Below are 27,500 nucleotides of genomic sequence, written 5' to 3' on the forward strand. Positions count from 1 at the left end.
TGCTCAGGCCCTTGATTAGAGGTGCAGAATCTGCTCCAGTCTTTGCTCAGGACCTTGATTAGAGGTGCAGAGTCTGCTCCAGTCTTGATTAGAGAGATCCTGCTCCCACCGGCCCTTTCTGAGTAAGATTGAAACAAAAGTTAAAAATGTCTGTTTCCATAACAACAGGGCGTAGGTTTGTTCAAAGGATTTGCCTTGTCTGTAGGCGCTGGACTGGCTCCTTTGTGTGTTTAAAACACGGTGGTTAACCCTGAAAATATGTTGTCTTGTGATCGTTTTAATCTGAGCTGGTTTAACCGATTGACTGAGTTAGGAGCAGAATTACCCAGACTTCCCTGCAGTGGGGTTAGAGGAGAAGAGCACCTTTTCATTCTTCCATCTCTCTCTTGCTCCATCCATCCCCCTCTAATCCTGTAATCTGTCTGTTCTGTGTTTATTTTAATGTTGGCTGATACACAGTGTCTCTTTGTGTGTACGGTGCAGGTGTGCTGTTTTCTGCCTGCATTTTAAAACCATTTCTGACAGGGTGGGGTTGGCCAATCGATGCCAAATCAGGTCTGTATCTGTTTCTGCGTTTCCTGCCAAATTTCGCTCTTAATTATTTACATTACAGGTATTTTGCTGATGCTTTTTATTCAAAAAGACTGACAGATGATTAAATTAACCAATCCCCCCTGGAGCACTGTGGGGTTAAGGGCCTTGCTCAAGGGCCCAACAGCTGCACTGATCTTACTGTGGCTACAGTTGACCTGAACCATGAACCTTCCAGGTCCCAGTCCGGCTCCTTAGCCCCTCAGCGACAGGCTGTAGTTTAACTGCCTCAGTTGGTAAAGTGATCCTATGCTACAGCTGGATTTCTTGATGTGTTCATGATTGACAACTGAAGTGTCCCCATTTTAAACGGTTTCCTGTGATCTGATTGGATAATTTTAGTTGCTTTTACTGTAAATGGAAATCTGCACAGCGGTGATCACCTGCTCTCCATGAACCACACGCACGTACGCACGCACACGCACGCGCATGCGCACACACACCAGCTGAAAGACGCCCTCCCTGTTCAGAGCAGTCCTGAGTGAGATAACTCTGCCCCCTTGTGGCAGAGCTGTGCAGGTGCCCTGTGGCTGGAATAATGCTCAGCTCTCCAGAACTCTGCTACTCTACCTGTACTGGTGTGACTCTGTCTCTCTGCACAGTGTATTCCTGCTTTATGTTACCCATCACCTCTTTGCAAAGCCAAGACTAACAATCTCTGGAATCATCTGGCGAGGCGTGGTGTACTGGGAGAGGGAGGAGCACACAGATGGAGGTGTACTGGGAGTGGGAGGAGCACACAGATGGAGGTGTGGTGTACTGGGAGTGGGAGGAGCACACAGATGGAGGTGTGGTGTCCTGGGAGTGGCAGGAGCACACAGATGGAGGTGTACTGGGAGTGGGAGGAGGACACAGATGGAGGTGTGGTGTACTGGGAGTGGGAGGAGCACACAGATGGAGGTGTACTGGGAGTGGGAGGATCACACAGATGGAGGTGTGGTGTACTGGGAGTGGGAGGAGCACACAGATGGAGGTGTGGTGTACTGGGAGTGGGAGGAGCACACAGATGGAGGTGTACTGGGAGTGGGAGGAGCACACAGATGGAGGTGTGGTGTACTGGGAGTGGGAGGAGCACACAGATGGAGGTGTGGTGTACTGGGAGTGGGAGGAGCACACAGATGGAGGTGTACTGGGAGTGGGAGGAGCACACAGATGGAGGTATGGTGTACTGGGAGTGGGAGGAGCACACAGATGGAGGTGTACTGGGAGTGGGAGGAGCACACAGATGGAGGTGTACTGGGTGTGGGAGGAGCACACAGATGGTGGTGTGGTGTACTGGGAGTGGGAGGAGCACACAGATGGAGGTATGGTGTACTGGGAGTGGGAGAGCACACAGATGGAGGTGTACTGGGTGTGGGAGGAGCACACGGATGGAGGTGTACTGGGAATGGGAGGAGCACACAGATACGACATTCTTCTCATTACAGAAAAACCACAAACTATTAAACTATTAAAACCCTCAATAAGTACAGGAATGTAAAGTATAAATAAGACAAAACAATGATAAATACAATGTAGCCCATGCAGTTTTCAAAGAATTATATCAAAGACAAACTATCCACCAAAACTTCATTCCAGAAACTTGTGCCAGGGTTGAGCTGGCGGATGGCAGAGGGGTGAAACAGCATTCTGCTTGCACAAGGGCCCCTGTGCTCATGTGGTTTATGTTAGCCAACAGCTGGCCTTCCTGCTCCTTTGGGGAGTTGTATTGGATAAAATATGAGCTCTTCTCCAAATTTCTACAGATAAAACTGAAGGCAGAATTCTCTCACTGCTCAGTTGTCATCAACAGGTTTAACCTGCCTGGTAATTACAGCACTGTGGAGATCAAAGCACAGAGTGTGAGACCGTATTATCAGCTTGGCAAGCGCTAATGTTTGTGTGCATTCACTGAGAACTGGTGCTGTGTGTGTGTGTGTGTTTGAGAGAGTTTTAGGGAGGGCTAGAAAGAGTGAGAGAGAAAGAGAGCTTGTTGGACAAGTTTGGTGGAGTGCTTGCTTTTGTCTAGACAGTAACAGTTAAGTGACATGGCGGAATTGTGCTCGTTTGGGCCTGGTTCTGCTGGGCTGCGGGGTTTATTTGTGGATTGAGTGACTTCAGTGCCTGTTCACCTTTCCTCAAACTGTCAGGCATTCAGTTTCTGTTTGTTTGGTCTCTGTGTGTGGTGAACTACAGCCTGAAATACACACACATACATATACGCACACACACACACACACATAGAAATGTGTTCCTCTGTGATCCTTCCCAAAATCACCTCCTCCTTTTGGCTTCCTGAAATGCCGTGTGTGCGTGCGTGTATACCTATGTGTCTGTGCGTGTGCATGTGTATGCCTGTGTGTGTGTGTGTGTGTGTGTGTGTCTGTATGTGAGAGCTAGCCAGCCCAGGGCAGAAACACCTTGGGTCTCATTTATCAAACTAGAGCCAAACGAAAATCCCTCAAAAATGCATATGCACAAATAATGTGTGATTTATAAAAGTTTTCGAATGTCATTCTTTTGTAGGAGCCAAACGCACTTGTGGTGGTCTCAGCTGTTCTATTGTCAGCGGAAATGAAAGTGCATGCTTGTAAAGTGTGCTTTTTGCTTTTATTATGCCATTAATTCATATTTTATTTTGATTTAGTGGCAAAATGATTTTAATTTGCCAATTGAATATTACAGTATGCATACCATATAAAAACCCAACAAGATTCAACATTTAAATGGGTGATTTTATAATTCCCGTAATCCTGATGAATGAATGCTTAAGACGAGTTTCATAAAACGTGTTAAAAAGTTTACTATGAATCGGGTGTATCCTCCACTGTGTCCTGCAGAGGGCGCCCCATTCAAGTTTTTCTTCTGTCGCTGCGGCTCCCTGAATCAACATCACCTCACACAGAGACCAGAACATCACCTCACACAGAGACCAGAGCATTACCTCACACAGAGACCAGAGCTTCACCTCACACAGAGACCAGAGCATCACCTCACACAGAGACCAGAGCATCACCTCACACAGAGACCAGAGCATCACCTCACACAGAGACCAGAGCATCACCTCACACAGAGAGACCAGCAGAGACCAGCAGAGACCAGAGCTCCCCCTGACGGGCGTTCCGTGTGCTGAGACGGTGTCTCATTGCACCGCTCTGTGTGTTTGTCGTCCAAAGTCACCTGTGAAAATGGAACTAAAGGATTTGAGGCCGCATTAAAAGCACAACCTGCCTTGATGAGAATGTATGTTTATGTGAAATCTGACGCTGGAAGCACTTTATCTGGGTCATTTGTCCCACACTGTGAGCACTGTCACTAACACTGAGCACTGTCACTCTATCACTGAGCACTATCACTAACACTGAGCACTGTCACTCTAACACTGAGCACTGTCACTAACACTGAGCACTGTCACTAACTGAGCACTGTCACTCTATCACTGAGCACTGTCACTAACACTGAGCACTGTCACTAACACTGAGCACTGTCACTAACACTGAGCACTGTCACTCTAATACTGAGCACTGTCACTAACACTGAGCACTGTCACTCTAACACTGAGCACTGTCACTCTAATACTGAGCACTGTCACTATCACTGAGCACTGTCACTCTAACACTGAGCACTGTCACTCTAACACTGAGCACTGTCACTAACACTGAGCACTGTCACTCTAACACTGAGCACTGTCACTCTAACACTGAGCACTGTCACTCTAACACTGAGCACTGTCACTCTAACACTGTGAGCACTGTCACTCTATCACTGAGCACTGTCACTCTATCAATGAGCACTGTCACTAACACTGAGCACTGTCACTAACACTGAGCACTGTCACTAACACTGAGCACTGTCACTCTATCACTGAGCACTGTCACTCTATCACTGAGCACTGTCACTATCACTGAGCACTGTCACTCTATCACTGAGCACTGTCACTCTATCACTGAGCACTGTCACTAACACTGAGCACTGTCACTCTATCACTGAGCACTGTCACTAACACTGAGCACTGTCACTCTATCACTGAGCACTGTCACTCTATCACTGAGCACTGTCACTAACACTGAGCACTGTCACTCTAACACTGAGCACTGTCACTCTAACACTGTCACTAACACTGAGCACTGTCACTCTATCACTGAGCACTGTCACTAACACTGAGCACTGTCACTAACACTGAGCACTGTCACTAACACTGAGCACTGTCACTCTATCACTGAGCACTGTCACTAACACTGAGCACTGTCACTCTATCACTGAGCACTGTCACTAACACTGAGCACTGTCACTATCACTGAGCACTGTCACTCTAACACTGAGCACTGTCACTCTAACACTGAGCACTGTCACTATCACTGAGCACTATCACTAACACTGAGCACTGTCACTCTAACACTGAGCACTGTCACTATCACTGAGCACTGTCACTCTAACACTGAGCACTGTCACTAACACTGTGTGAGTGTGAGTGCGAGTGTCAGTGTGAGTACTGAGACAGTGCGGTAGGCGGGTCGGAGGATCGATCCACACAGGGGTAATGGACTCGGGGGAAGAGCTGGGTATCGATCAGTCGGCCTCATTGTGCCAAAGGACAGCAGGCAGCCCCTCTCCTGCGTTTGAGTGCCCAAGAGCTTTTAATCTTTCTTTCTCAACGCCTATTCTTGTATTTTGTAAACCCTGTGTGTGATAGTGTGTGAATGTGAGAGCGTGTTTGATTGTGAGTGTGATATTGTGTGTGAGTGTGAGTGTGAGTGTGAGTGTGAGTGTGAGTGTGAGTGTGAGTGTGAGTGTGAGTGTGAGTGTGAGTGATTGTGAGTGATTGTGAGTGATTGTGAGTGATTGTGAGTGATTGTGAGTGATTGTGAGTGATAGTGTGTGTGAGAGTGTGTGTGAGTGTGATATTGTGTGTGATAGTGTGTGAGTGTGATATTGTGTGTGATAGTGTGAGTGTGTGTGTGTGATAGTGTGTGAGTGTGTGAGTGTGTGAGTGTGTGAGTGTGTGAGTGTGAGAGAGAGTGTGAGAGAGAGTGTGAGAGAGAGTGTGAGAGAGAGTGTGAGAGATAGAGTGTGAGTGAGAGTGTGAGTGAGAGTGTGAGTGAGAGTGTGTGTGAGAGTGTGTGTGAGAGTGTGTGTGAGAGTGTGAGTGATAGTGTGAGTGTGAGTGTGATATTGTGTGTGATATTGTGTGTGATAGTGTGAGTGTGTGAGTGATAGTGTGAGAGTATGTGATAGTGTGAGTGTGTGAGTGATAGTGTGAGAGTATGTGTGAGTGTGAGTGTGTGTGTGATAGTGAGTGGGTGAGTTATCTAAGCCCCTCTGTCTCTGCTGAAGAGCTCAGTCCTGCAGTCACACTGAAATGCATCGCTCCAGCCTGTTTCCCCCTCACTGCCATCCACCATTTTAACTCCACAGACTGTCTGAGCTCAATCGATGTCTGTCCTTAACAGTGACTGTCAAGCCAGCATTGCTCTTTTTCAGCACAAACTCAGTTTGGTGAGCTAGTTTTTGTGATTGTTTTAGTGATTGATAACTGTGTGTGTGTGTGTGTGTGTGTGTGTGTGTGTGTGTGTGTGTGTGTGTGTGTGTGTGTGCGCAGCGTGAATGCAGGATGATGATGATGATGGTGTGTGTGTGTGTGTTGAGTGTGTGTGTGTGTGTGTGTGTGTGTGTGTGTGTGTGTGTGTGTGTGTGTGTGAATGCAGGTTGGTGTGTGTGTGTGCAGTTTGAATTCAGGATGATTTGTGTGTGCAGCGTGAATGCAGGATGATGATGATGATGATGATGATGATGATGTGTGTGTGTGCAGTGTGAATGCAGGATGCATGGATGTCTGTCTGTCTGTCTGTCAGGGATATGTGTGTGCGTGTGTGTATTTGTTTGGTATGGGTTTATGACCACATATAGTACTGTGCAAAAGTCTTAGGCACCTGTATAACATTCTGTACAGATTTGATTCTTTCAAAAATATTCAAAGAAAAGTCCTAAATAAATGTACTATACATTTTACATAGCATTTTAGTAATTTGGCAGAATAGTTAAAAACTGAATCAAATCAATATTTTTTGTGACTACCCTTCGGAGTTAAAACTGCATCAGTTCTCTGAGATGCAGTTCTATTAGACAATCAGCAGGGAGGTTGTTCCAAGCATGTTGGAGAACTTGCCACAGTTCTTCTGCAGACTTTGGTTGGCTCCTTGCTTCTGATCGCAGACAGCCTCGATCAAGTTTTTATGTAAAACGTAGTCAATTACTTAAAGTAATAGGTTACTTTTTTTAAATTAAATACTAAAATGTCTCGGTAGAATTCAGTCTTTTAGAAAATTAATATTTGGAAATCTCAAATGTGTTCTTTTATACTAACACAAAAAAATCAACATATATATATATACAGTGCATCCCGAAAGTATTCACACCGCTTCACTTTTCCCACATTTTGTTATGTTACAGCCTTATTCCAAAATGGAATAAATTCATTTTTTTCCTCAAAATTCTATACACAACACCCCATAATGACAACATGAAAGAAGTTTTTTTGAAATTTTAGCAAATTTATTTTAAAAAAATCACATGTACGTAAGTATTCACAGCCTTTGCTCAATACTTTGTTGATGCACCTTTGGCAGCAATTACAGCCTCAAGTCTTTTTTAATATGATGCCACAAGCTTGGCACACCTATCTTTGGGCAGTTTCGCCATTCCTCTTTGCAGCACCTCTCAAGCTCCATCAGGTTGGATGGGGAGCGTCGGTGCACAGCCATTTTCAGATCTCTCCAGAGATGTTCAATCAGATTCAAGTCTGGGCTCTGGCTGGGCCACTCAAGGACATTCACAGAGTTGTCCTGAAGCCACTCCTTTGATATCTTGGCTGTGTGCTTAGGGTCGTTGTCCTGCTGAAAGATGAACTGTCGCCCCAGTCTGAGGTCAAGAGCGCTCTGGAGCAGGAAGAGTCCTGGTGGTTCCCAACTTCTTCCATTTACGGATGATGGAGGCCACTGTGCTCATTGGGACCTTCAAAGCAGTAGAAATTTTTCTGTACCCTTCCCCAGATTTGTGCCTCGAGACAATCCTGTCTCGGAGGTCTACAGACAATTCCTTTGACTTCATGCTTGGTTTGTGCTCCGACATGCACTGTCAACTGTGGGACCTTATATAGACAGGTGTGTCCCTTTCCAAATCATGTCCAATCAACTGAATTTACCACAGGTGGACTCCAATTAAGCTGCAGAAACATCTTAAGGTTGATCAGTGGAAACAGGATGCATGGCATTGAGCTTCATGGCAAAGGCTGTGAATACTTATGTACATGTGATTTCTTAGTTTTTTATTTTTTTATTTGCAAAAAACTCAAAAAACTTTTTCACGTTGTCATTATGGGGTATTGTGTGTAGAATTTTGAGGAAAAAAAAGAATTTAATCAATTTTGGAATAAGGCTGTAACATAACAAAATGTGGAAAACGTGAAGCGCCGTGAATACTTTCCGGATGCACTGTATATAATAAAGCTTAAGGGTGCCTAAGACTTCTGCACTGTACTGTACCTAGAACATCTAGGTTTGAACTGTGAATGTTAATTTGTGGGTGTCTGGGGTGGTATGTAGGATTAGTACCTCTGATGAGCAGCAGGTGTCACTGTGGTGCAGTTATTCGGGTGTTGGAGCCCTGCCTCTCCTACAGCGGAGTCTGGGTCGGCAGCTCTTTGCTGCAGGAGCACAGTCTCCTGGCTGCTGTGTTGCTCAGGTGTGTCGCCCCCTTTCCGAGAGACTAAGGGCTCTTTCCGCTCATTTATCTCCACAATCCTCTCCTCACCCACAATGTGGTGGATGTTGGCCAATCATTACATTACATTACATTAATGACATTTGGCAGATGCTCTTATCCAGAGTGACATCCAGTTGATTAAACAAAGCAGGAGACAATCCTCCCCTGGAGCAATGCAGGGTTAAGGGTTAGGGTTAGGGGCCAACGGCTGTGCGGATCTTATTGTGGCTACACCGGGGATTGAACCACTGACCTTGCGGATCCCAGTCATGTACCTTAACCACTACGCTAAGGCCACCCACAGGCCAATCGTTAAATCGTGAAAGGCTCCTTGAAGGAACTAGGAATGAGGAAGTAGCGTGAGGAACGATTCTGAGCAAGGAAAGGGAGCGGATCCTTTGAAGTATTTATGATCAACCTGTGGATCCACCTCTCCCCGTCTGCCACGTCTGTAACTGACCTGTGGGTCCACCTCTCCCCGTCTGCCACGTCTGTAACTGACCTGTGGGTCCACCTCTCCCCGTCTGCCACGTCTGTAACTGACCTGTGGGTCCACCTCTCCCCGTCTGCCACGTCTGTAACTGACCTGTGGGTCCACCTCTCCCCGTCTGCCACATCTGTAACTGACCTGTGGGTCCACCTCTCCCCGTCTGCCATGTCTGTAACTGACCTGTTGATCCACCTCTCCCCATCTACCACGTCTGTAACTGACCTGTGGATCCACCTCTCCCCATCTGCCACGTCTGTAACTGACCTGTGGGTCCACCTCTCCCCATCTGCCACGTCTGTAACTGACCTGTGGATCCACCTCTCCCCGGCTGCCACGTCTGTAACTGACCTGTTGATCCACCTCTCCCCATCTGCCACGTCTGTAACTGACCTGTGGATCCACCTCTCCCCGTCTGCCACGTCTGTAACTGACCTGTGGATCCACCTCTCCCCGTCTGCCACGTCTGTAACTGACCTGTGGATCCACCTCTCCCTGTCTGCCACGTCTGTAACTGATGAGGCTTCAAACTGACACTTGACTAAATACGGTCCTTGCCATTCAGTTCCACGTTTCCTTGATTCCACTGTCCTTTCTACACTACCTCCATTGGGAAAGAGGACGGAAACCAAGGAGTGAAAATAAGCAGTTGGAATGAAAAATAGCATAGTGCTTGAGAGTATTGGAGAGAGAGAGGGAGAGAAGAAGGACTCTGGCCCGCTGTCTAAGATGGCCGCTGTTCTGTCTGAGGTCCTGCTGTCTAAGATGGCTGCTGTTCTGTCTGAGGTCCTGCTGTCTAAGATGGCTGTTGTTCGGTGTAAGATGGTCCTGCTGTCTAAGATGGCAGCTGTTCGGTGTAAGATGTAGGTTTAATGATGTCAGTGCTGCTGGTCAGACTCCTAGGGAGCTGCTTCACGTTCTCAGGGTCGGGGGACAGATGTCAGGTGCTCTTTGTCTGTCTGAAGCCTCTCACTCCTCCTGGGGAGAGTCAGCCGGTCAGCGTTAGCCGTGTTAATTATGTTAATTACGTGTGCTCCTCGGTGGAGTTGTTACACGCACACTGCTGTGCAGTACAGCGCATCCCTCCCAAAAGTAACAACCTTCCACAGTCACACCTGAAACAACTTTAGTAAATAAACAAACAAGCACATAAATAAATAAGGACATTATACTGACAGACCTGCTGAGGTGCGCTGGCTATGAATGAGGACCCTGCATTACATTACATCTTATTTAGCTGGCTTTTATCCAAAGCAACTTACAGTTGATTCGACTCAGCAGGAGGCAACCCCCCTGGAGCACTGTGGGGTTAAAGCATGTGGGGCTGTGTGCTAATCGATCTGGTCAGTCTCAGACTGCACACTCTTACTCCAGGAATATTTTGGTTTCTTCTTTCCTCCATCGCCAACGGGTTCCAGTTTCTCCCTTAAAGCTCGACCCTTCTCTCCTGATCTCGCCTTTCTCCACTCTCGGGGCTGATGGGTAGAATCTCAGCTTGTGATGAAACTTGTTCAGATCAAAGTTTCTGCAGTGCTGTAGCTTCAACACATGTCTCTACCCAATCCAAAAGATGCCCTTCTCTAACATCAGTGATGAAAGCCTTAAAGTTTAAAGTTTTATTTAAACCTGTCCTGCCTTGTACAGGAGCAGCAGGAGTGACAGTGTTCTGGTTCCGCTGGTCTCGGGCCTGTGGGGTGGTCTGTACTGACCCGAGCAGGCCACCCCGCGATGACTCTGGAAGCATTCGATACGAAACTGGAGTATGATAGTCCTGCTTCTGCGTCTCCTCTGGTATAAACGGCTTAAGAGGCTGAACATCAGCGTTGGGTTTTTGGGCTGTTTCAGACCCACACTGATGCAAGATAAAATGACCCTGCAGAAAAACAGGGGCGAGGAGGTCAGGGCTGAACCGGGTTACCCGCACACGCGCACACACACACAGTTGATGCACGGGTCCAGAGGCGACACTGGAATATATTTTTAATAACAGTTTCCAACACCATGGAACATACCTGTGTAAGTAAGGTGATTCAAGGTGCACCCATTATATATATATGTGTGTGTGTGTGTGTGTGTGAGTGAGAGAGAGAGAGAGAGAGGCTGTGTACGTGTGGCTCTCTGTAGGCAGTAGTCGCTGCAGTGACCCAGGCTGACCTCTTGCTGATGATGACTTCCTGTCTGTATCTCCAGAGGAAGTGGAGTCAGGCAGGTGGGGCGCTCCGGCCCAAACAGGAAGCAAGTCTCTGTGAGCGCTGGGGCCCCTCACCCCCACACTGTACCTCCTCACCCCCACAGTGTACCCCCTGACCTCACCACACTGTACCCCATGACCTCACCACACTGTACCCCCTCACCCCCACACTGTACCCCCTGACCTCACCACACTGTACCGCCTGACCTCACCACACTGTACCCCCTCACCCCCACACTGTACCCCCTCACCCCCACACTGTACCCCCTGACCTCACCACACTGTACCCCATGACCTCACCACACTGTACCCCCTCACCCCCACACTGTACCCCCTGACCTCACCACACTGTACCCCCTCACCCCCACACTGTACCCCCTCACCCCCACACTGTACCCCCTGACCTCACCACACTGTACCCCATGACCTCACCACACTGTACCCCCTCACCCCCACACTGTACCCCCTGACCTCACCACACTGTACCGCCTCACCCCCACACTGTACCCCCTGACCTCACCACACTGTACCCCCTGACCTCACCACACTGTACCGCCTCACCCCCACACTGTACCCCCTGACCTCACCACACTGTACCCCCTCACCCCCACACTGTACCCCCTCACCCCCACACTGTACCCCCTGACCTCACCACACTGTACCCCCTCACCCCCACACTGTACCCCCTGACCTCACCACACTGTACCCCCTCACCCCCACACTGTACCCCCTGACCTCACCACACTGTACCGCCTCACCCCCACACTGTACCCCCTGACCTCACCACACTGTTCCGCCTGACCTAACCACACTGTACCCCCTGACCTCACCACACTGTACCCCCTCACCCCCACACTGTACCCCCTGACCTCACCACACTGTACCCCCTCACCCCCACACTGTACCCCCTGACCTCACCACACTGTACCCCCTCACCCCACCGCAGGGTGCTGGACTGTGTTGCCCCCCGCACGGTGCTGGACTGTGCTCCTCAGGTGATCCTCCTGTTTGTGGAATTCCCACTGGTTCTTGTGGAAGTTTGTTTTCCCTGCGTGCCTCGAGGCCGCAATTATTCAACACGTTTATCGGAATCTCATTTTAAAGAGTAAACAACACTCCTCTCACTTCAGTGTAGTGCAATTATGCTTTCTTTAATAATGAATGAAATGGCTGATGGCTTTTTCTCAAGTGGAAATGATGTGTGCATATTGTAATGTACAGACTCTGTGCTGCTCTATCATGGTGAAATGGTGGTTCGGCAGGTGTTCTGCAGTCTGAAGCAATCTGGAGAACAGCTGGCTTTCTAGTGCATCTCCATTCACATCCATGCATTATTTTCCTTATGAAGTTTTTTTTAGGCTAAATATAGATCACGATCTTGGGAAAGAAGTGAAGCCAGAAAAGAACATTCCTCTTATGTATAAGCCTTTTTTTTTTCACTAAGCTTTAATAATGCGAGTAAATGTTTTGGACACTGACAGTGGCTTTGATGTGTGAATGTTGTTGTGCTGGAGCAGCAGGTGGTCATGAGCACACAGTGAGGATGTAAAATGTGTGTTTTCCGCTTCAGATGGAGATCAGCAGTCCTGTAACTTATGATTACAGGCAGAGGCTGGAGTTAGAGTGTGGCCCACTTTAATCAGTCCCTCCGCGCTCCCAAATGAAATCTGTCTGGACAGACGTGTGAGCGAGCGAGCTAGCTAGCTGATGGCAGCACTGAGGGGACCGGTCCCTGTTCTTGTCCTCCACACAGACAGACTCTGACATGATTACAGCCTGCTCTCGCTCCTCAGTACAGGCTCCAGGGGGGACTTCAGGCCTGCTGGTCTCTGGAGATGGACCGAACCTGGTGGAGGTTGTCTTCCTGTGGAGTTTCTCAGTTAGTTTTCCGCTTTTGAAGAACACTTCATTTTTTGTGGCCTCCAGATCATTTCTGTTTGTCCTTGGGAAGACATTACTCCTCATTAGGGATTGGTCCAAGTCTGTTGGCTCAATGGCTTCTCTGGTCGTTCATATATTCTTATGATCTCATGGGTAAAAAATATTTCTGAATTGTAAAAATAGTTGGAATTTTATAAGAACAAAAGTCATCTGTGAGCATGATGCAGACGGGTAACGCAGAGGGGCAGGAGTTCATGTTCCCTATTATTGCTCTGTGGCACCAATTTTGTTATCTCTCAAAGGGGCTGTTTAAATTGTTACCTTTTGAATGGCTTGGAAGGGTTGGAGTTGCCAATGTAACTCACATGCTAATGCTAGCTATGCTGTAGCAGCAGCTCACATGCTAATGCTAGCTATGCTGTAGCAGCAGCTCACATGCTAATGCTAGCTATGCTGTAGCAGCAGCTCACATGCTAATGCTAGCTATACTGTAGCAGCAGCTCACATGCTAATGCTAGCTATGCTGTAGCAGCAGTCAGGAATCGGGAGGCACTCAGCCTGCAAGGAGAGACGCAGTTCCAGGAAAAATAAAATCAGTTTAACATGGCTGCTTCCCATCATGCCCTGCAGGCCACTCAGAGGGCAGGGAAACGCAGACATGGGGATGGTGTTGGTCTGGTGGTGGAATAATGTTCTGCCTGTCCTACAAATTAATATTTGATCGCTGCCCTGATGGATTCATAATTCAATCTATTTTCTAATCATAGATGCGTTGTTTTTCTACAAAAGCAGTCTGGTTTATGGTGGCCTAAACACAGCTCTTCATTACGGTGTACATATGCATCTGCTGCTGTGGATGTCATGTAGGCCTTCAGCAGATGGTCTAACCTGCAGTGACATTCAGACGCATATTCACATATAACCCATCTGTACGGCTGTGTGTTTTAGCGCCTTTCTCTGTCACCATGGATTCCCCCACCTGGGAATTTTCCCTGAATACCAGGAATTCCAAACCAGTTCCCTGATTCCATTCATCCTACAGGACAAGGAACATTTAGGGATATTCCTGGGTTAATGTACAGTGGTGGCTGTCTGAGTGTGTGTGTGCAGAACTCTCCGCTGTGAGTGTGTGTGTGCAGAACTCTCCGCTGTGAGTGTGTGTGTGCAGAACTCTCCGCTGTGAGTGTGTGTGTGCAGAACTCTCCGCTGTGAGTGTGTGTGTGCAGAACACTCCGCTGTGAGTGTGTGTGTGCAGAACACTCCGCTGTGAGTGTGTGTGTGCAGAACTCTCCGCTGTGAGTGTGTGTGTGCAGAACTCTCCGCTGTGAGTGTGTGTGTGCAGAACACTCCGCTTTGAGTAGAACACACCTCTCTTACAGTGGGCGGGGCTACAGGGCCGTCTCCCTATGAGAAAGTTCCAGATTCCCAGGCTGGCATCTGGAACAGGACCAGAAAAATAAATACAGCCCTATCTTAGCCTCGCTAAATACTGTACGAACAGGAGAGTGCACGCAAACCCTGCAGTTATTTAGGTGATTATGTACTCTGTGTGTGTGCGTGCGTTCATAAACCATTAAACACCCACACACACATGAAACCCTGGGGAATTCTGGGTAGAAGAGAGCGGTCGGTTGAGTGTGACCGTGTGCTGGGCTCCGCGGTCAGTCATGGGAAATTCCGGCATTAAGTGCAGTAATCTCAGAATCAGATTTTACATGCATCTGCCACATAACGGGAAAGATCAATTATTCCAATTTCAAGAATCCTTTCCTGAAGTTAAAAGGGAAAGTTAAAGGTTGTTGTGGAGAAAATTGATGTTATGCAAAAACCTGGTAATGTGAGGACCAATGTTCTCTCTCAAGATTATGTCTGTAAGTTTGTGCTGTGTGTGGACTGTGGTAGTTTGTGCTGTGTGTAGACTGTGGTAGTTTGTGCTGTGTGTGGACTCCGGTAGTTTGTGCTTTTTGAGGTCACTGTTTATATCGTTTGTGGAAAACTGAGATGCTCACTGCTGATAAAAATAGTGCAGTTAATATATCTCCAAGTTTAAATTGAGACATTTAAACTGGCTGGTGGCTGGCCTGTTGTAGATGGTAGACTGATTTTATGAAAGAATGATTACCACGGGAGACTAAATGTACCCAAACAGAAAGATGTTAAGATTGTGTCAGACTGGAGTATTTGCTTGGTAAGTGTGAGGGATATTTGCTGTATCATTTGCACACAGTGGAACTGAGCAGTAGGTTCACTTAGTGGAAAGATAAGGCGAGCATTGCTGGGATGAATGGCCTGTTCTCATCATTACGTTTTTACATTACATTCATGGCATTTGGCAGACGCTCTTATCCAGAGCGACGTACAGTTGATTAGACTAAGCAGGAGACAATTCTCCCCTGGAGCAATGCAGGGTTAAGGGCCCTGCTCAAGGGCCCTGCTCAAGGGCCCAACGGCTGTGCGGATCTTATTGTGGCTACACCGGGATTAGAACCACCGACGCACGCACGCACGCACGCACGCACGCCTTCCCACTGAGTTCCACTCACTGTGTTGGGTGCGAGGTTGTGTGGAAACGCACTCTGCTCTGTCTCCCAGTGGGGAGGATGCTGCCACTCGCTGCACTCCTCCTGACACCTCCTGCCTTCCTGTCCTCTTCCCTCTGCTCTCTCGCTCCTTCTCTCTCTCGGTCTTATCCTCTTCTCTCTTTCCTCTCTGCTCTCTGTGTCTGTAGGAAGCGCTCGGCCCCCTGGGTAATGCTCTCTGTGTCTGTATAACCCAACCTTAGGGAGAGAAGCGTTCAAGTGACAGAAGCGTTTAAGTTTAAGCTGCTCTGAACCCAGTGAGTGAGTGAGTGAGTGAGTGAGTGAGTGAGTGAGTGAGTGAGTGAGTGAGTGAGTGAGTGAGTGAGTGAGTGAGTGAGTGAGTGAGTGAGTGAGTGAGTGAGTGAGTGAGTGAGTGAGTGAGTGAGTGAGTGCACGCACGCACACTGCTCAGCCCCCATAACCCCGGGAGAGATGCCCTCAAACAGGGGAGAGGAGAAGCTCCCTGATGTGGGAGATCTTAGGAGGAGCGCGGTCTGTCACAGGGAGATCCCGCAGGCCCCGGGAGTCTCTCCCACGGTGCAGCCGGGCTACAGCTGCCTGCTGTGGCCCCCACTTCCTGCCGCAGCCCCCACTTCCTGCCGCAGCCCAGGCGCTTCCTGCTGTTTGTTTCCCCCGAGCTTGGCCTTCCTGTGCGGTGGAGTCTGAAGGAGGAGCCTTCCTCCCAGGAGAAGGGGCTCAGGCTGTTTGTTAAGAATAAGTTTGAGAAGAATAAGCAGGAGGAAGAGGAAGAGGAAGAGGATGGAGGGGTGTCGTGCCAGGAGTGCTGCTGGCTTTGTGAATGCTACCGTTTCAAACACCTTTTCGTGCAGATTAATTTTGCCCTTTTCAAGTGTTTGTCTGGATGCCTTAATTGAGTCTTTGATTTTCGATGTTTAAAAGGCCCAACACAAAAGAAGTGCATCGTGAGATTGATGGGGGGGAAGTGGGAAGGTGGGGCAGTTTCCGTAGAGACCGTTAAACACGGCCAATAGAATGCCCATCTCAGCGTTACCTCAGTGAGGTCAGCATTCAGATGGTTTCACTGCTGTTACAACATGTTAGATAGAGGATAAGATTTCTCATGTCTAACAGTTTTAGTGTTCGGTGAAAACGGGGCTCATAAAAACATATTTTAGGGGCACAAAATGTTTTAGAAAAAGCTAATTGGTCAAGTTTTGGAAGGTTATCAAATGATGTATGAAGATAAGTGCTTTCTGATGAGCTGAATGAGTCTCGTGTCTGAGTCAGAATGTGCTGGATCAGCCCCACACTGTCAGCGGCCTGCCTGGTCCGTGTGACTGAGCAGTGTTCCTCCAGCCTGCCTGGTCCGTGTGACTGAGCAGTGTTCCTCCAGCCTGCCTGGTCCGTGTGACTGATCAGTGTTCCTCCAGCCTGCCTGGTCCGTGTGACTGAGCAGTGTTCCTCCAGCCTGCCTGGTCCGTGTGACTGAGCAGTGTTCCTCCAGCCTGCCTGGTCCGTGTGACTGAGCAGTGTTCCTCCAGCCTGCCTGGTCCGTGTGACTGATCAGTGTTCCTCCAGCCTGCCTGGTCCGTGTGACTGAGCAGTGTTCCTCCAGCCTGCCTGGTCCGTGTGACTGATCAGTGTTTCTCCAGGACCCTGTTTATTACATCACTGATCTACTGATCCCATCTCTCTGTGGTCTGACTCAAACCATTGCTGCAAAATCAGATATGCTTCTTAACAGAGGATGTTATCCTAAATGATTTACGGTATATGAATGCATACATTTTCCAGTGTACGTAGTGCCCCTGAGATGGAATCCACAAACTTTTGTGTAGGGTGCTGTAGAGTGTAGGCTGCTGTAGGGTGCTGTAGGGTGTAGGGTGTAGGGTGCTGTTGGGTGTAGGGTGTAGGGTGCTGTAGGGTGTAGAGTGTAGGGTGCTGTAGGGTGTAGGGTGCTGTAGAGTGTAGGGTGCTGTAGGGTGCTGTAGGGTGTAGGGTGCTGTAGAGTGTAGGGTGCTGTAGGGTGTAGGCTGCTGTAGGGTGCTGTAGGGTGTAGGGTGCTGTAGAGTGTAGGGTGCTGTTGGGTGTAGGGTGTAGGGTGCTGTTGGGTGTAGGGTGTAGGGTACTGTAGGGTGGTGTTGAGTGTAGGGTGCTGTAGAGTGTAGGGTGCTGTTGGGTGTAGGGTGCTGTAGGGTGTAGGGTGCTGTAGAGTGTAGGGTGTTAGGGTGCTGTCAGGTGTAGGGTGTAGGGTGCTGTAGGGTGTAGGGTGTTAGGGTGTAGGGCGCTCTAGGGTGTAGAGTGGGGTGCTGTAGGGTGCTTCAGGGTGCTGTAGGGGGTAGAGTGTAGAGTGCTGTAGAGTGTATGGTGTAGGGTGCTGTAGAGTGTAGGGTGCTGTAGGGTGTTGTAGGGTGTAGGGTGTAGGGTGCTGTAGGGTGTAGGGTGCTGTAGGGTACTGTAGGGTGTAGGGTGGTGTTGAGTGTAGGGTGCTGTAGGGTGTAGGGTGCTGTAGGGTGTAGGGTGGTGTTGAGTGTAGGGTGCTGTAGGGTGCTGTAGAGTGTAGGGTGATGTAGAGTGTAGAGTGTAGAGTGTAGAGTGTAGGGTGCTTTAGGGTACTGTAGGGTGCTGTAGGGTGCTGTAGAGTGTAGGGTGATGTAGAGTGTAGGGTGTAGGGTGCTTTAGGGTACTGTAGGGTGTAGGGTGCTGTAGGGTGCTGTAGAGTGTAGGGTGATGTAGAGTGTAGGGTGCTGTAGAGTGTAGGGTGATGTAGGGTGTAGGGTGCTTTAGGGTACTGTAGGGTGTAGGGCGCTGTAGGGTGCTGTAGGGTGTAGGGTGCTGTAGGGCGCTGTAGGGTGCTGTAGAGTGCTGTATCAGGCCCAGCTGAGTTTATCTCAGCTCCTAAACCCGCATCCTGAGGCTTTATCATTTTCTTTGTTCTTATTATGTTTTAGGTTTAGTTTTATTCGAGCCAATGTCTATCAACATGAACTGTGATACAGGAAAGGTCTTTTGAAGCTGTCCTTTAATATCGTGTGTGGTCTAATTGCGGAGTTATTCCCAGTATATAGCTTTTTTTAAGCAGTGATTCATGAGCAGTTCAGGGTCCTTTGTTGCCGTGCTTGAGTATGAAGTGGTATTAGCAGGGTCCCCTAAGCGCGATGTTATTCTGTGTTTACGCACACCTCCATACCTGATTGCATTTTAATGGGTTTTTTCAGTGTAGGGTGCTGTAGGGTGTTGTAGGGTGTAGGGTGTAGGGTGCTGTAGGGTGTAGGGTGCTGTAGGGTACTGTAGGGTGTAGGGTGGTGTTGAGTGTAGGGTGCTGTAGGGTGTAGGGTGCTGTAGGGTGTAGGGTGGTGTTGAGTGTAGGGTGCTGTAGGGTGCTGTAGAGTGTAGGGTGATGTAGAGTGTAGGGTGTAGGGTGCTTTAGGGTACTGTAGGGTGTAGGGTGCTGTAGGGTGCTGTAGAGTGTAGGGTGATGTAGAGTGTAGGGTGCTGTAGAGTGTAGGGTGATGTAGGGTGTAGGGTGCTTTAGGGTACTGTAGGGTGTAGGGCGCTGTAGGGTGCTGTAGGGTACTGTAGGGTGTAGGGCGCTGTAGGGTGCTGTAGGGTGCTGTAGAGTGTAGGGTGCTGTAGAGTGTAGGGTGATGTAGGGTGTAGGGCACTGTAGGGTGTAGAGTGTAGGGTATAGGGCGCTTTAGGGTGATGTAGAGTGTAGGGTGATGTAGGGTGTAGAGTGTAGGGTATAGGGCGCTTTAGGGTGCTGTAGAGTGCTGTATCAGGCCCAGCTGAGTTTATCTCAGCTCCTAAACCCGCATCCTGAGGCTTTATCATTTTCTTTGTTCTTATTATGTTTTAGGTTTAGTTTTATTCGAGCCAATGTCTATCAACATGAACTGTGATACAGGAAAGGTCTTTTGAAGCTGTCCTTTAATATCGTGTGTGGTCTAATTGCGGAGTTATTCCCAGTATATAGCTTTTTTTAAGCAGTGATTCATGAGCAGTTCAGGGTCCTTTGTTGCCGTGCTTGAGTATGAAGTGGTATTAGCAGGGTCCCCTAAGCGCGATGTTATTCTGTGTTTACGCACACCTCCATACCTGATTGCATTTTAATGGGTTTTTTCAGTGTAGGGTGCTGTAGGGTGTTGTAGGGTGTAGGGTGTAGGGTGCTGTAGGGTGTAGGGTGCTGTAGGGTACTGTAGGGTGTAGGGTGGTGTTGAGTGTAGGGTGCTGTAGGGTGTAGGGTGCTGTAGGGTGTAGGGTGGTGTTGAGTGTAGGGTGCTGTAGGGTGCTGTAGAGTGTAGGGTGATGTAGAGTGTAGGGTGTAGGGTGCTTTAGGGTACTGTAGGGTGTAGGGTGCTGTAGGGTGCTGTAGAGTGTAGGGTGATGTAGAGTGTAGGGTGCTGTAGAGTGTAGGGTGATGTAGGGTGTAGGGTGCTTTAGGGTACTGTAGGGTGTAGGGCGCTGTAGGGTGCTGTAGGGTGCTGTAGGGTGTAGGGTGCTGTAGGGCGCTGTAGGGTGCTGTAGAGTGTAGGGTGATGTAGAGTGTAGGGTGCTGTAGAGTGTAGGGTGCTGTAGAGTGTAGGGTGATGTAGGGTGTAGGGCACTGTAGGGTGTAGAGTGTAGGGTGTAGGGTGCTTTAGGGTACTGTAGGGTGTAGGGTGCTGTACAGTGTAGGGTGCTGTAGAGTGTAGGGTGATGTAGGGTGTAGGGCACTGTAGGGTGTAGGGTGCTGTAGGGCGCTGTAGGGTGCTGTAGAGTGTAGGGTGATGTAGAGTGTAGGGTGTAGGGTGCTTTAGGGTACTGTAGGGTGTAGGGTGTAGGGCGCTGTAGGGTGCTGTAGAGTGTAGGGTGCTGTAGAGTGTAGGGTGATGTAGGGTGTAGGGTGTAGGGTGCTGTAGGGTGTAGGGCGCTGTAGGGCGCTGTAGGGTGCTGTAGGGTGCTGTAGGGTGTAGGGTGCTGTAGGGCGCTGTAGGGTGCTGTAGAGTGTAGGGTGATGTAGGGTGCTTTAGGGTACTGTAGGGTGTAGGGTGCTGTAGAGTGTAGGGTGCTGTAGTGTAGGGTGCTGTAGGGTGTAGGGTGATGTAGAGTGTAGGGTGTAGGGTGCTTTAGGGTACTGTAGGGTGTAGGGTGCTGTAGGGTGCTGTAGAGTGTAGGGTGATGTAGAGTGTAGGGTGCTGTAGAGTGTAGGGTGATGTAGGGTGTAGGGTGCTTTAGGGTACTGTAGGGTGTAGGGCGCTGTAGGGTGCTGTAGGGTGCTGTAGGGTGTAGGGTGCTGTAGGGCGCTGTAGGGTGCTGTAGAGTGTAGGGTGATGTAGAGTGTAGGGTGCTGTAGAGTGTAGGGTGCTGTAGAGTGTAGGGTGATGTAGGGTGTAGGGCACTGTAGGGTGTAGAGTGTAGGGTGTAGGGTGCTTTAGGGTACTGTAGGGTGTAGGGTGCTGTACAGTGTAGGGTGCTGTAGAGTGTAGGGTGATGTAGGGTGTAGGGCACTGTAGGGTGTAGGGTGCTGTAGGGCGCTGTAGGGTGCTGTAGAGTGTAGGGTGATGTAGAGTGTAGGGTGTAGGGTGCTTTAGGGTACTGTAGGGTGTAGGGTGTAGGGCGCTGTAGGGTGCTGTAGAGTGTAGGGTGCTGTAGAGTGTAGGGTGATGTAGGGTGTAGGGTGTAGGGTGCTGTAGGGTGTAGGGCGCTGTAGGGCGCTGTAGGGTGCTGTAGGGTGCTGTAGGGTGTAGGGTGCTGTAGGGCGCTGTAGGGTGCTGTAGAGTGTAGGGTGATGTAGGGTGCTTTAGGGTACTGTAGGGTGTAGGGTGCTGTAGAGTGTAGGGTGCTGTAGTGTAGGGTGCTGTAGGGTGTAGGGTGCTGTAGGGCGCTGTAGGGTGCTGTAGAGTGTAGGGTGATGTAGAGTGTAGGGTGTAGGGTGCTTTAGGGTACTGTAGGGTGTAGGGCGCTGTAGGGTGCTGTAGGGTGCTGTAGAGTGTAGGGTGCTGTAGAGTGTAGGGTGATGTAGGGTGTAGGGCACTGTAGGGTGTAGAGTGTAGGGTATAGGGCGCTTTAGGGTGATGTAGAGTGTAGGGTGATGTAGGGTGTAGAGTGTAGGGTATAGGGCGCTTTAGGGTGCTGTAGAGTGCTGTATCAGGCCCAGCTGAGTTTATCTCAGCTCCTAAACCCGCATCCTGAGGCTTTATCATTTTCTTTGTTCTTATTATGTTTTAGGTTTAGTTTTATTCGAGCCAATGTCTATCAACATGAACTGTGATACAGGAAAGGTCTTTTGAAGCTGTCCTTTAATATCGTGTGTGGTCTAATTGCGGAGTTATTCCCAGTATATAGCTTTTTTTAAGCAGTGATTCATGAGCAGTTCAGGGTCCTTTGTTGCCGTGCTTGAGTATGAAGTGGTATTAGCAGGGTCCCCTAAGCGCGATGTTATTCTGTGTTTACGCACACCTCCATACCTGATTGCATTTTAATGGGTTTTTTCAAGGAGAGAATTGCGTTGTAATTCAGAAAGCATAATTTCCATCTCTCTCTGTCTCTGAGCAGTCGAGCTCAGCAATAATAATTTTCCTCCTAACGAAACGCATTATCCAGCCGTTAAGCAGGAGAGGTGCTTCATGGGATAATGTTGTCTCTGTTCTGTTATGGCTTGTTAAGGCAGGAAAGAGGACAGGTCTTAAAGAGAGTTATTCTGAGCTCCGTGCTGGGCCGGCACTCTCTGGGCTTGGTGCCGGTCGGGGCTCTGGGCTTGGTGCTGGTCGGGGCTCTCTGGGCTTGGTGCTGGTCGGGGCTCTGGGCTTGGTGCCGGTCGGGGCTCTGGGCTTGGTGCTGGTCGGGGCTCTCTGGGCTTGGTGCTGGTCGGGGCTCTCTGGGCTTGGTGCTGGTCGGGGCTCTGGGCTTGGTGCCGGTCGGGGCTCTCTGGGCTTGGTGCCGGTCGGGGCTCTCTGGGCTTGGTGCCGGTTGGGGCTCTCTGGGCTTGGTGCCGGTCAGGGCTCTGGGCTTGGTGCTGGTCGGGGCTCTCTGGGCTTGGTGCTGGTCGGGGCTCTGGGCTTGGTGCCGGTCAGGGCTCTCTGGGCTTGGTGCCGGTCAGGGCTCTGGGCTTGGTGCTGGTCGGGGCTCTCTGGGCTTGGTGCTGGTCGGGGCTGTGGGCTTGGTGCTGGTCGGGGCTCTGGGCTTGGTGCTGGTCGGGGCTCTCTGGGCTTGGTGCTGGTCAGGGCTCTCTGGGCTTGGTGCTGGTCGGGGCTCTCTGGGCTTGGTGCCGGTTGGGGCTCTGGGCTTGGTGCTGGTTGGGGCTCTGGGCTTGGTGCTGGTCGGGGCTCTGGGCTTGGTGCTGGTTGGGGCTCTGGGCTTGGTGCTGGTCAGGGCTCTCTGGGCTTGGTGCCGGTCAGGAGTCCTTGGCCCAGGAGGCAGTTTTCAGGGGGAGGGCGCCGGTTCGATCCCGCCCTGGGTGTGCCGAAATGTCCCTGATCAAGACGCCTCACCCCTAATTGCTCCTGATGAGCTAATTGGTACCTGGGATGGCAGTTGGTTGCTGGGGCTTTGTGTTGACAGCTTTGTGTTTTTATCACTTTTTAAAAACTGTTCCATGTTTCCTACTCCAATGAGTCTGAAGCATTTCAAAAGATGAGTAAAAGCCTTATCATTTGGCTTTTCTGAACGAGCGAATGTGAGCCTCAGCGTATTAGTGCACTATTATAATACTGGAGTGCACCGTAAGATGTTCCATTTTGCCGCACTTTAAAGGTAAGATAGCAGTACAGTAATCTAATGGATTTTCCCTGCTCCAGTGAGCTGGGAGAGATAGTTGACTGCTTGAAAGGGGATTTACTGCGGTACTGCGAACGGATGGGCCTCTAATCTGTCTGAAATGTTCCCTGTTCCATAAATTATCCTGGTCAGTTCTCCCTCCTTCCTGTTCAGGTGGAAACTAAAGTTCCTGCTGCACATACTGAAAGCCTAATGATGTGTGAGGATAAATGGCAAAGAAATCACAGTTAAAATCTCACCTCCTTTTATATATGATCAAAAATAATATTGCATTATTTTATTTAATAACTTGTGACCCGTTTCTGTAGCCGTTTGAAATGACCTTGGTGAAGAAACGTGAAGCTGTACGTAGAGGAATATTTCTACAAAACCTGGTCTTATGGCTGACCTGGCCTTATGGCTGACCTGGCCTTATGGCTGTCCTGGTCTTATGGCTGTCCTGGTCTTATGGCTGTCCTGGTCTTATGGCTGTCCTGGTCTGATGGCTGTCCTGGTGTGATGGCTGACCTGGTGTGATGGCTGTCCTGGTCTTATGGCTGTCCTGGTCTTATGGCTGACCTGGTCTTATGGCTGTCCTGGTCTTATGGCTGTCCTGGTCTTATGGCTGTCCTGGTCTTATGGCTGTCCTGGTCTGATGGCTGTCCTGGTCTTATGGCTGTCCTGGTCTTATGGCTGACCTGGTCTTAACACTCGCGCTGTTCCGGAGCGCTGTTCCGGAGTGCTGTTCCGGAGTGCTGTTCCGGAGTGCTGTTCCGGAGCGCTGTTCCGGAGCGCTGTTCCGGAGCGCTGTTCCGGAGCGCTGTTCCGGAGCGCTGTTCCGGAGCACTGTTCGCTGTTCTGGGAGATGATGGTGGACATCTCCCCGGCTGCGGCTCGTCAGACCGGGTCAGGGCTGATTGTGGCTGAACCCTGCGGAGACCTGCGGAGACCTGCTCAGACCTGCAGAGACCTGCAGAGACCTGCAGAGACCTGCAGAGACCTGCAGAGACCTGCAGAGACCTGCTCAGACCTGCTCAGACCTGCTCAGACCTGCTCAGACCTGCTCAGACAGAACTGCAGGTATTCTCATGCAGAGCAACAGCCAATCAGAGCTGAGATTGGGCTGCACGTCGCTGTGGAAACCGCTAACGGTACCAGCCGTGGCCTGTGTCTCCTATAGCACTGAAACGAGTCCTTAATTTAACTTCTACACCCACGCAGCCTCCTCTACAGGCCTGCAAGCCTTTTAGGAGAAACACTTGAGGGTCACTGTGACTAAATATTCAGTAAAAATATGCAAGAGGGCTGCAGTTATGTATGTGTTATTCAGTAGAGAAAGATTCTGTTTTTATTACACAAACGAAGAGGGCTTTGTGTGATTGTGTTTGGTTCGGAGTCAATGCTCTGTATAGATGTTTTAGAAGGATGAGGTTATTTGTCCGTTGGAGGTTTACACAACAATATGTTATAAATTGAATTTCTCAAACCAGCTTAACATAATAAACCAAATTGTCATGTTGCATTATCCTTGCAATAAACTGTCTAGATTTAATCAAAACCTCAAATTGGGATGTGTACAAAAACAGTTTTTTCAAAAATGCTCTATTAATGTTTCAGAAAAGCTGGCTGAATTTAGTGAATATAAAAATACCTTCACAACATTTTGTAATGAAGGAAATGCCAAGTCAGCATTTACTTCAAAGACCCAGATTTGAATACAAAACAATACTTATTTAGAAATGCATTTAATTCTGATTGCTTTGCCTCCTCATGAAACCATAATGCCCTGCTGGACCGTGGCGTGTCATTTCCCTATGCACCGAGAGATTAATGACATGAAAAGGCAGCAACCTTCCACCGCCTGAGCAAACACAATCATGCGCCCCAGCGTGGGGGCTCTGCAGACCGTGATTATGCAAAGCAAACGCAGAATCCGTCTCTGTTTGCCGTGCTAATGACAGAACAGAGATGGCCAGAGAGTGCCGAGGCAGCGTATCTGAGGAATGCAGAATGGAGGGATAGAGTGTGGGCCTGGCTCTGCTGCTGGCCAGCATGATGTGCCTGTGTTCATCTTTATCTTTAAGCCGTCCACTGGAATCGTTTCCCAGGTGCCGAATCTTTACTTTTCAATGCTCATTCTGTTCTCATTCACTGGTGTGGTCTGTGCATGCTTCTGTATGAGAGAAAACTCATAGCAACAGTGCATCTGCTTTGACACATTATCTATAATAACAGTTATATAAATAATAATAATATGAATTATTAATAATAACAATATGATGATGATGATGATGATGATGATGATGATGCAAGACAAATCATTTGTTCTTTAGCTGAGGCTTTTATGCACTTGCAGTGACTTACAGTTTATTAGACTAAGCGGGAGACAATCCTCCCCTGGATCAATGCAGGTGTAAGGGCCTGGCTGTGCGGTTCTTATTGTGGCCACACTGGGGCTTTGAAGCACTCTCCGGCTACCAGTCAGGCCCCTCAGCCAGTAGGAAATGTTTTGTGAATGTGGTGTGTCTGTATGAGGTGTGTCTGTATGAGGTGTGTCTGTATGAGCTGTGTCAGTATGAGGTGTGTCAGTATGAGGTGTGTCAGTATGAGGTGTGTCTGTATGAGGTGTGTCAGTAGTAGGTGTGTCCGTATGAGGTGTGTCTGTATGAGGTGTGTCTGTATGAGGTGTGTCAGTATGAGGTGTGTCAGTATGAGGTGTGTCCATATGAGGTGTGTCTGTATGAGGTGTGTCAGTAGTAGGTGTGTCCGTATGAGGTGTGTCCATATGAGGTGTGTCTGTATGAGGTGTGTCAGTAGTAGGTGTGTCCGTATGAGGTGTGTCAGTATGAGGTGTGTCAGTATGAGGTGTGTCAGTATGAGGTGTGTCCGTATGAGGTGTGTCTGTATGAGGTGTGTCCGTATGAGGTGTGTCCGTATGAGGTGTGTCAGTAGTAGGTGTGTCCGTATGAGGTGTGTCCATATGAGGTGTGTCCATATGAGGTGTGTCAGTATGAGGTGTGTCAGTATGAGGTGTGTCTGTATGTGGTGTGTCAGTATGAGGTGTGTCCGTGTGAGGTGTGTCCGTATGAGGTGTGTCCGTATGAGGTGTGTCAGTATGAGGTGTGTCAGTATGAGGTGTGTCAGTATGAGGTGTGTCCGTGTGAGGTGTGTCTGTATGTGGTGTGTCTGTATGTGGTGTGTCTGTATGAGGTGTGTCTGTATGAGGTGTGTCAGTATGAGGTGTGTCCGTGTGAGGTGTGTCTGTATGAGGTGTGTCAGTAGTAGGTGTGTCAGTAGTAGGTGTGTCAGTAGTAGGTGTGTCAGTATGAGGTGTGTCTGTATGAGGTGTGTCTGTATGAGGTGTGTCTGTATGAGGTGTGTCCGTGTGAGGTGTGTCAGTAGTAGGTGTGTCAGTAGTAGGTGTGTCCGTATGCAGAGTGTCTGTATCAGGTGTTACACCACGTTACATTATGGTATGGTGTACATTACAGGTGTGTCAGTATGAGGTGTGTCCGTATGCAGAGTGTCTGTATCAGGTGTTACACCACGTTACATTATGGTATGGTGTACATTACAGGTGTGTCAGTATGAGGTGTGTCCGTATGCAGAGTGTCTGTATCAGGTGTTACACCACGTTACATTACGTTATGGTGTACATTACAAGTGTGTCAGTATGAGGTGCGTCGGTATGAGGTGCGTCAGTATGAGGTGTGTCAGTCATAGGTGTGGTCAGTAGAAGGTGTGGGCAGGATGCATTGTGGTCAGTATGAGGTGTGGTCAGTAGTAGGTGTGGTCAGGATGCGGTGTGGTCAGTAGAAGGTGTGGTCAGTAGTAGGTGTGGTCAGGATGCAGAGTGGTCAGTAGAAGGTGTGGTCAGGATGCATTGTGGTCAGTATGAGGTGTGGTCAGTAGGTGTGGTCAGGATGCAGAGTGGTCAGTAGTAGGTGTGGTCAGGATGCATTGTGGTCAGTATGAGGTGTGGTCAGTAGTAGGTGTGGTCAGGATGCAGAGTGGTCAGTAGTAGGTGTGGTCAGGATGCAGACTGTCAGTAGTAGTGGTCAGTGTGTGTGTCAGTAGTAGTGGTCAGTGTGTGTGTCAGTACTGACCCCCCTCTCTGTGCAGCTGGTTGCCGTGTACGATGAGCAGGACCCCCACCATGGCGGAGACGGCACCAGTGCCAGCTCCACTGGCACCCAGAGCCCTGAGCTCAGCCCCAACATGTCCGCCTTCCTGCCCTACCAGCCCGCCAGCGAGATCGAGGTCACGCCCTCTGCACTCAGGACAAGTAAGTCTCTCCTCTCTCTCTCCTTATCTTTCTCTCTCCACACTGGAT

General features: G+C 49.3%; 1 protein-coding gene across 1 annotated transcript in view; it reads left to right on the forward strand.

Annotated features, from left to right (window-relative positions):
- LOC133136593 (partitioning defective 3 homolog) overlaps positions 1-27,500 on the forward strand; it is a 201,645-nt gene that overhangs the window by 46,141 nt on the left and 128,004 nt on the right. Inside the window, exon 3 of the mRNA XM_061254228.1 lies at positions 27,290-27,452. Within this exon, the coding sequence (XP_061110212.1) occupies positions 27,290-27,452 (163 nt within the window). The remainder of the gene's footprint in view (positions 1-27,289; positions 27,453-27,500) is intronic.

This window comes from Conger conger, chromosome 9 (assembly GCF_963514075.1).
Source record: "Conger conger chromosome 9, fConCon1.1, whole genome shotgun sequence".
NCBI lineage: Eukaryota > Metazoa > Chordata > Actinopteri > Anguilliformes > Congridae > Conger > Conger conger.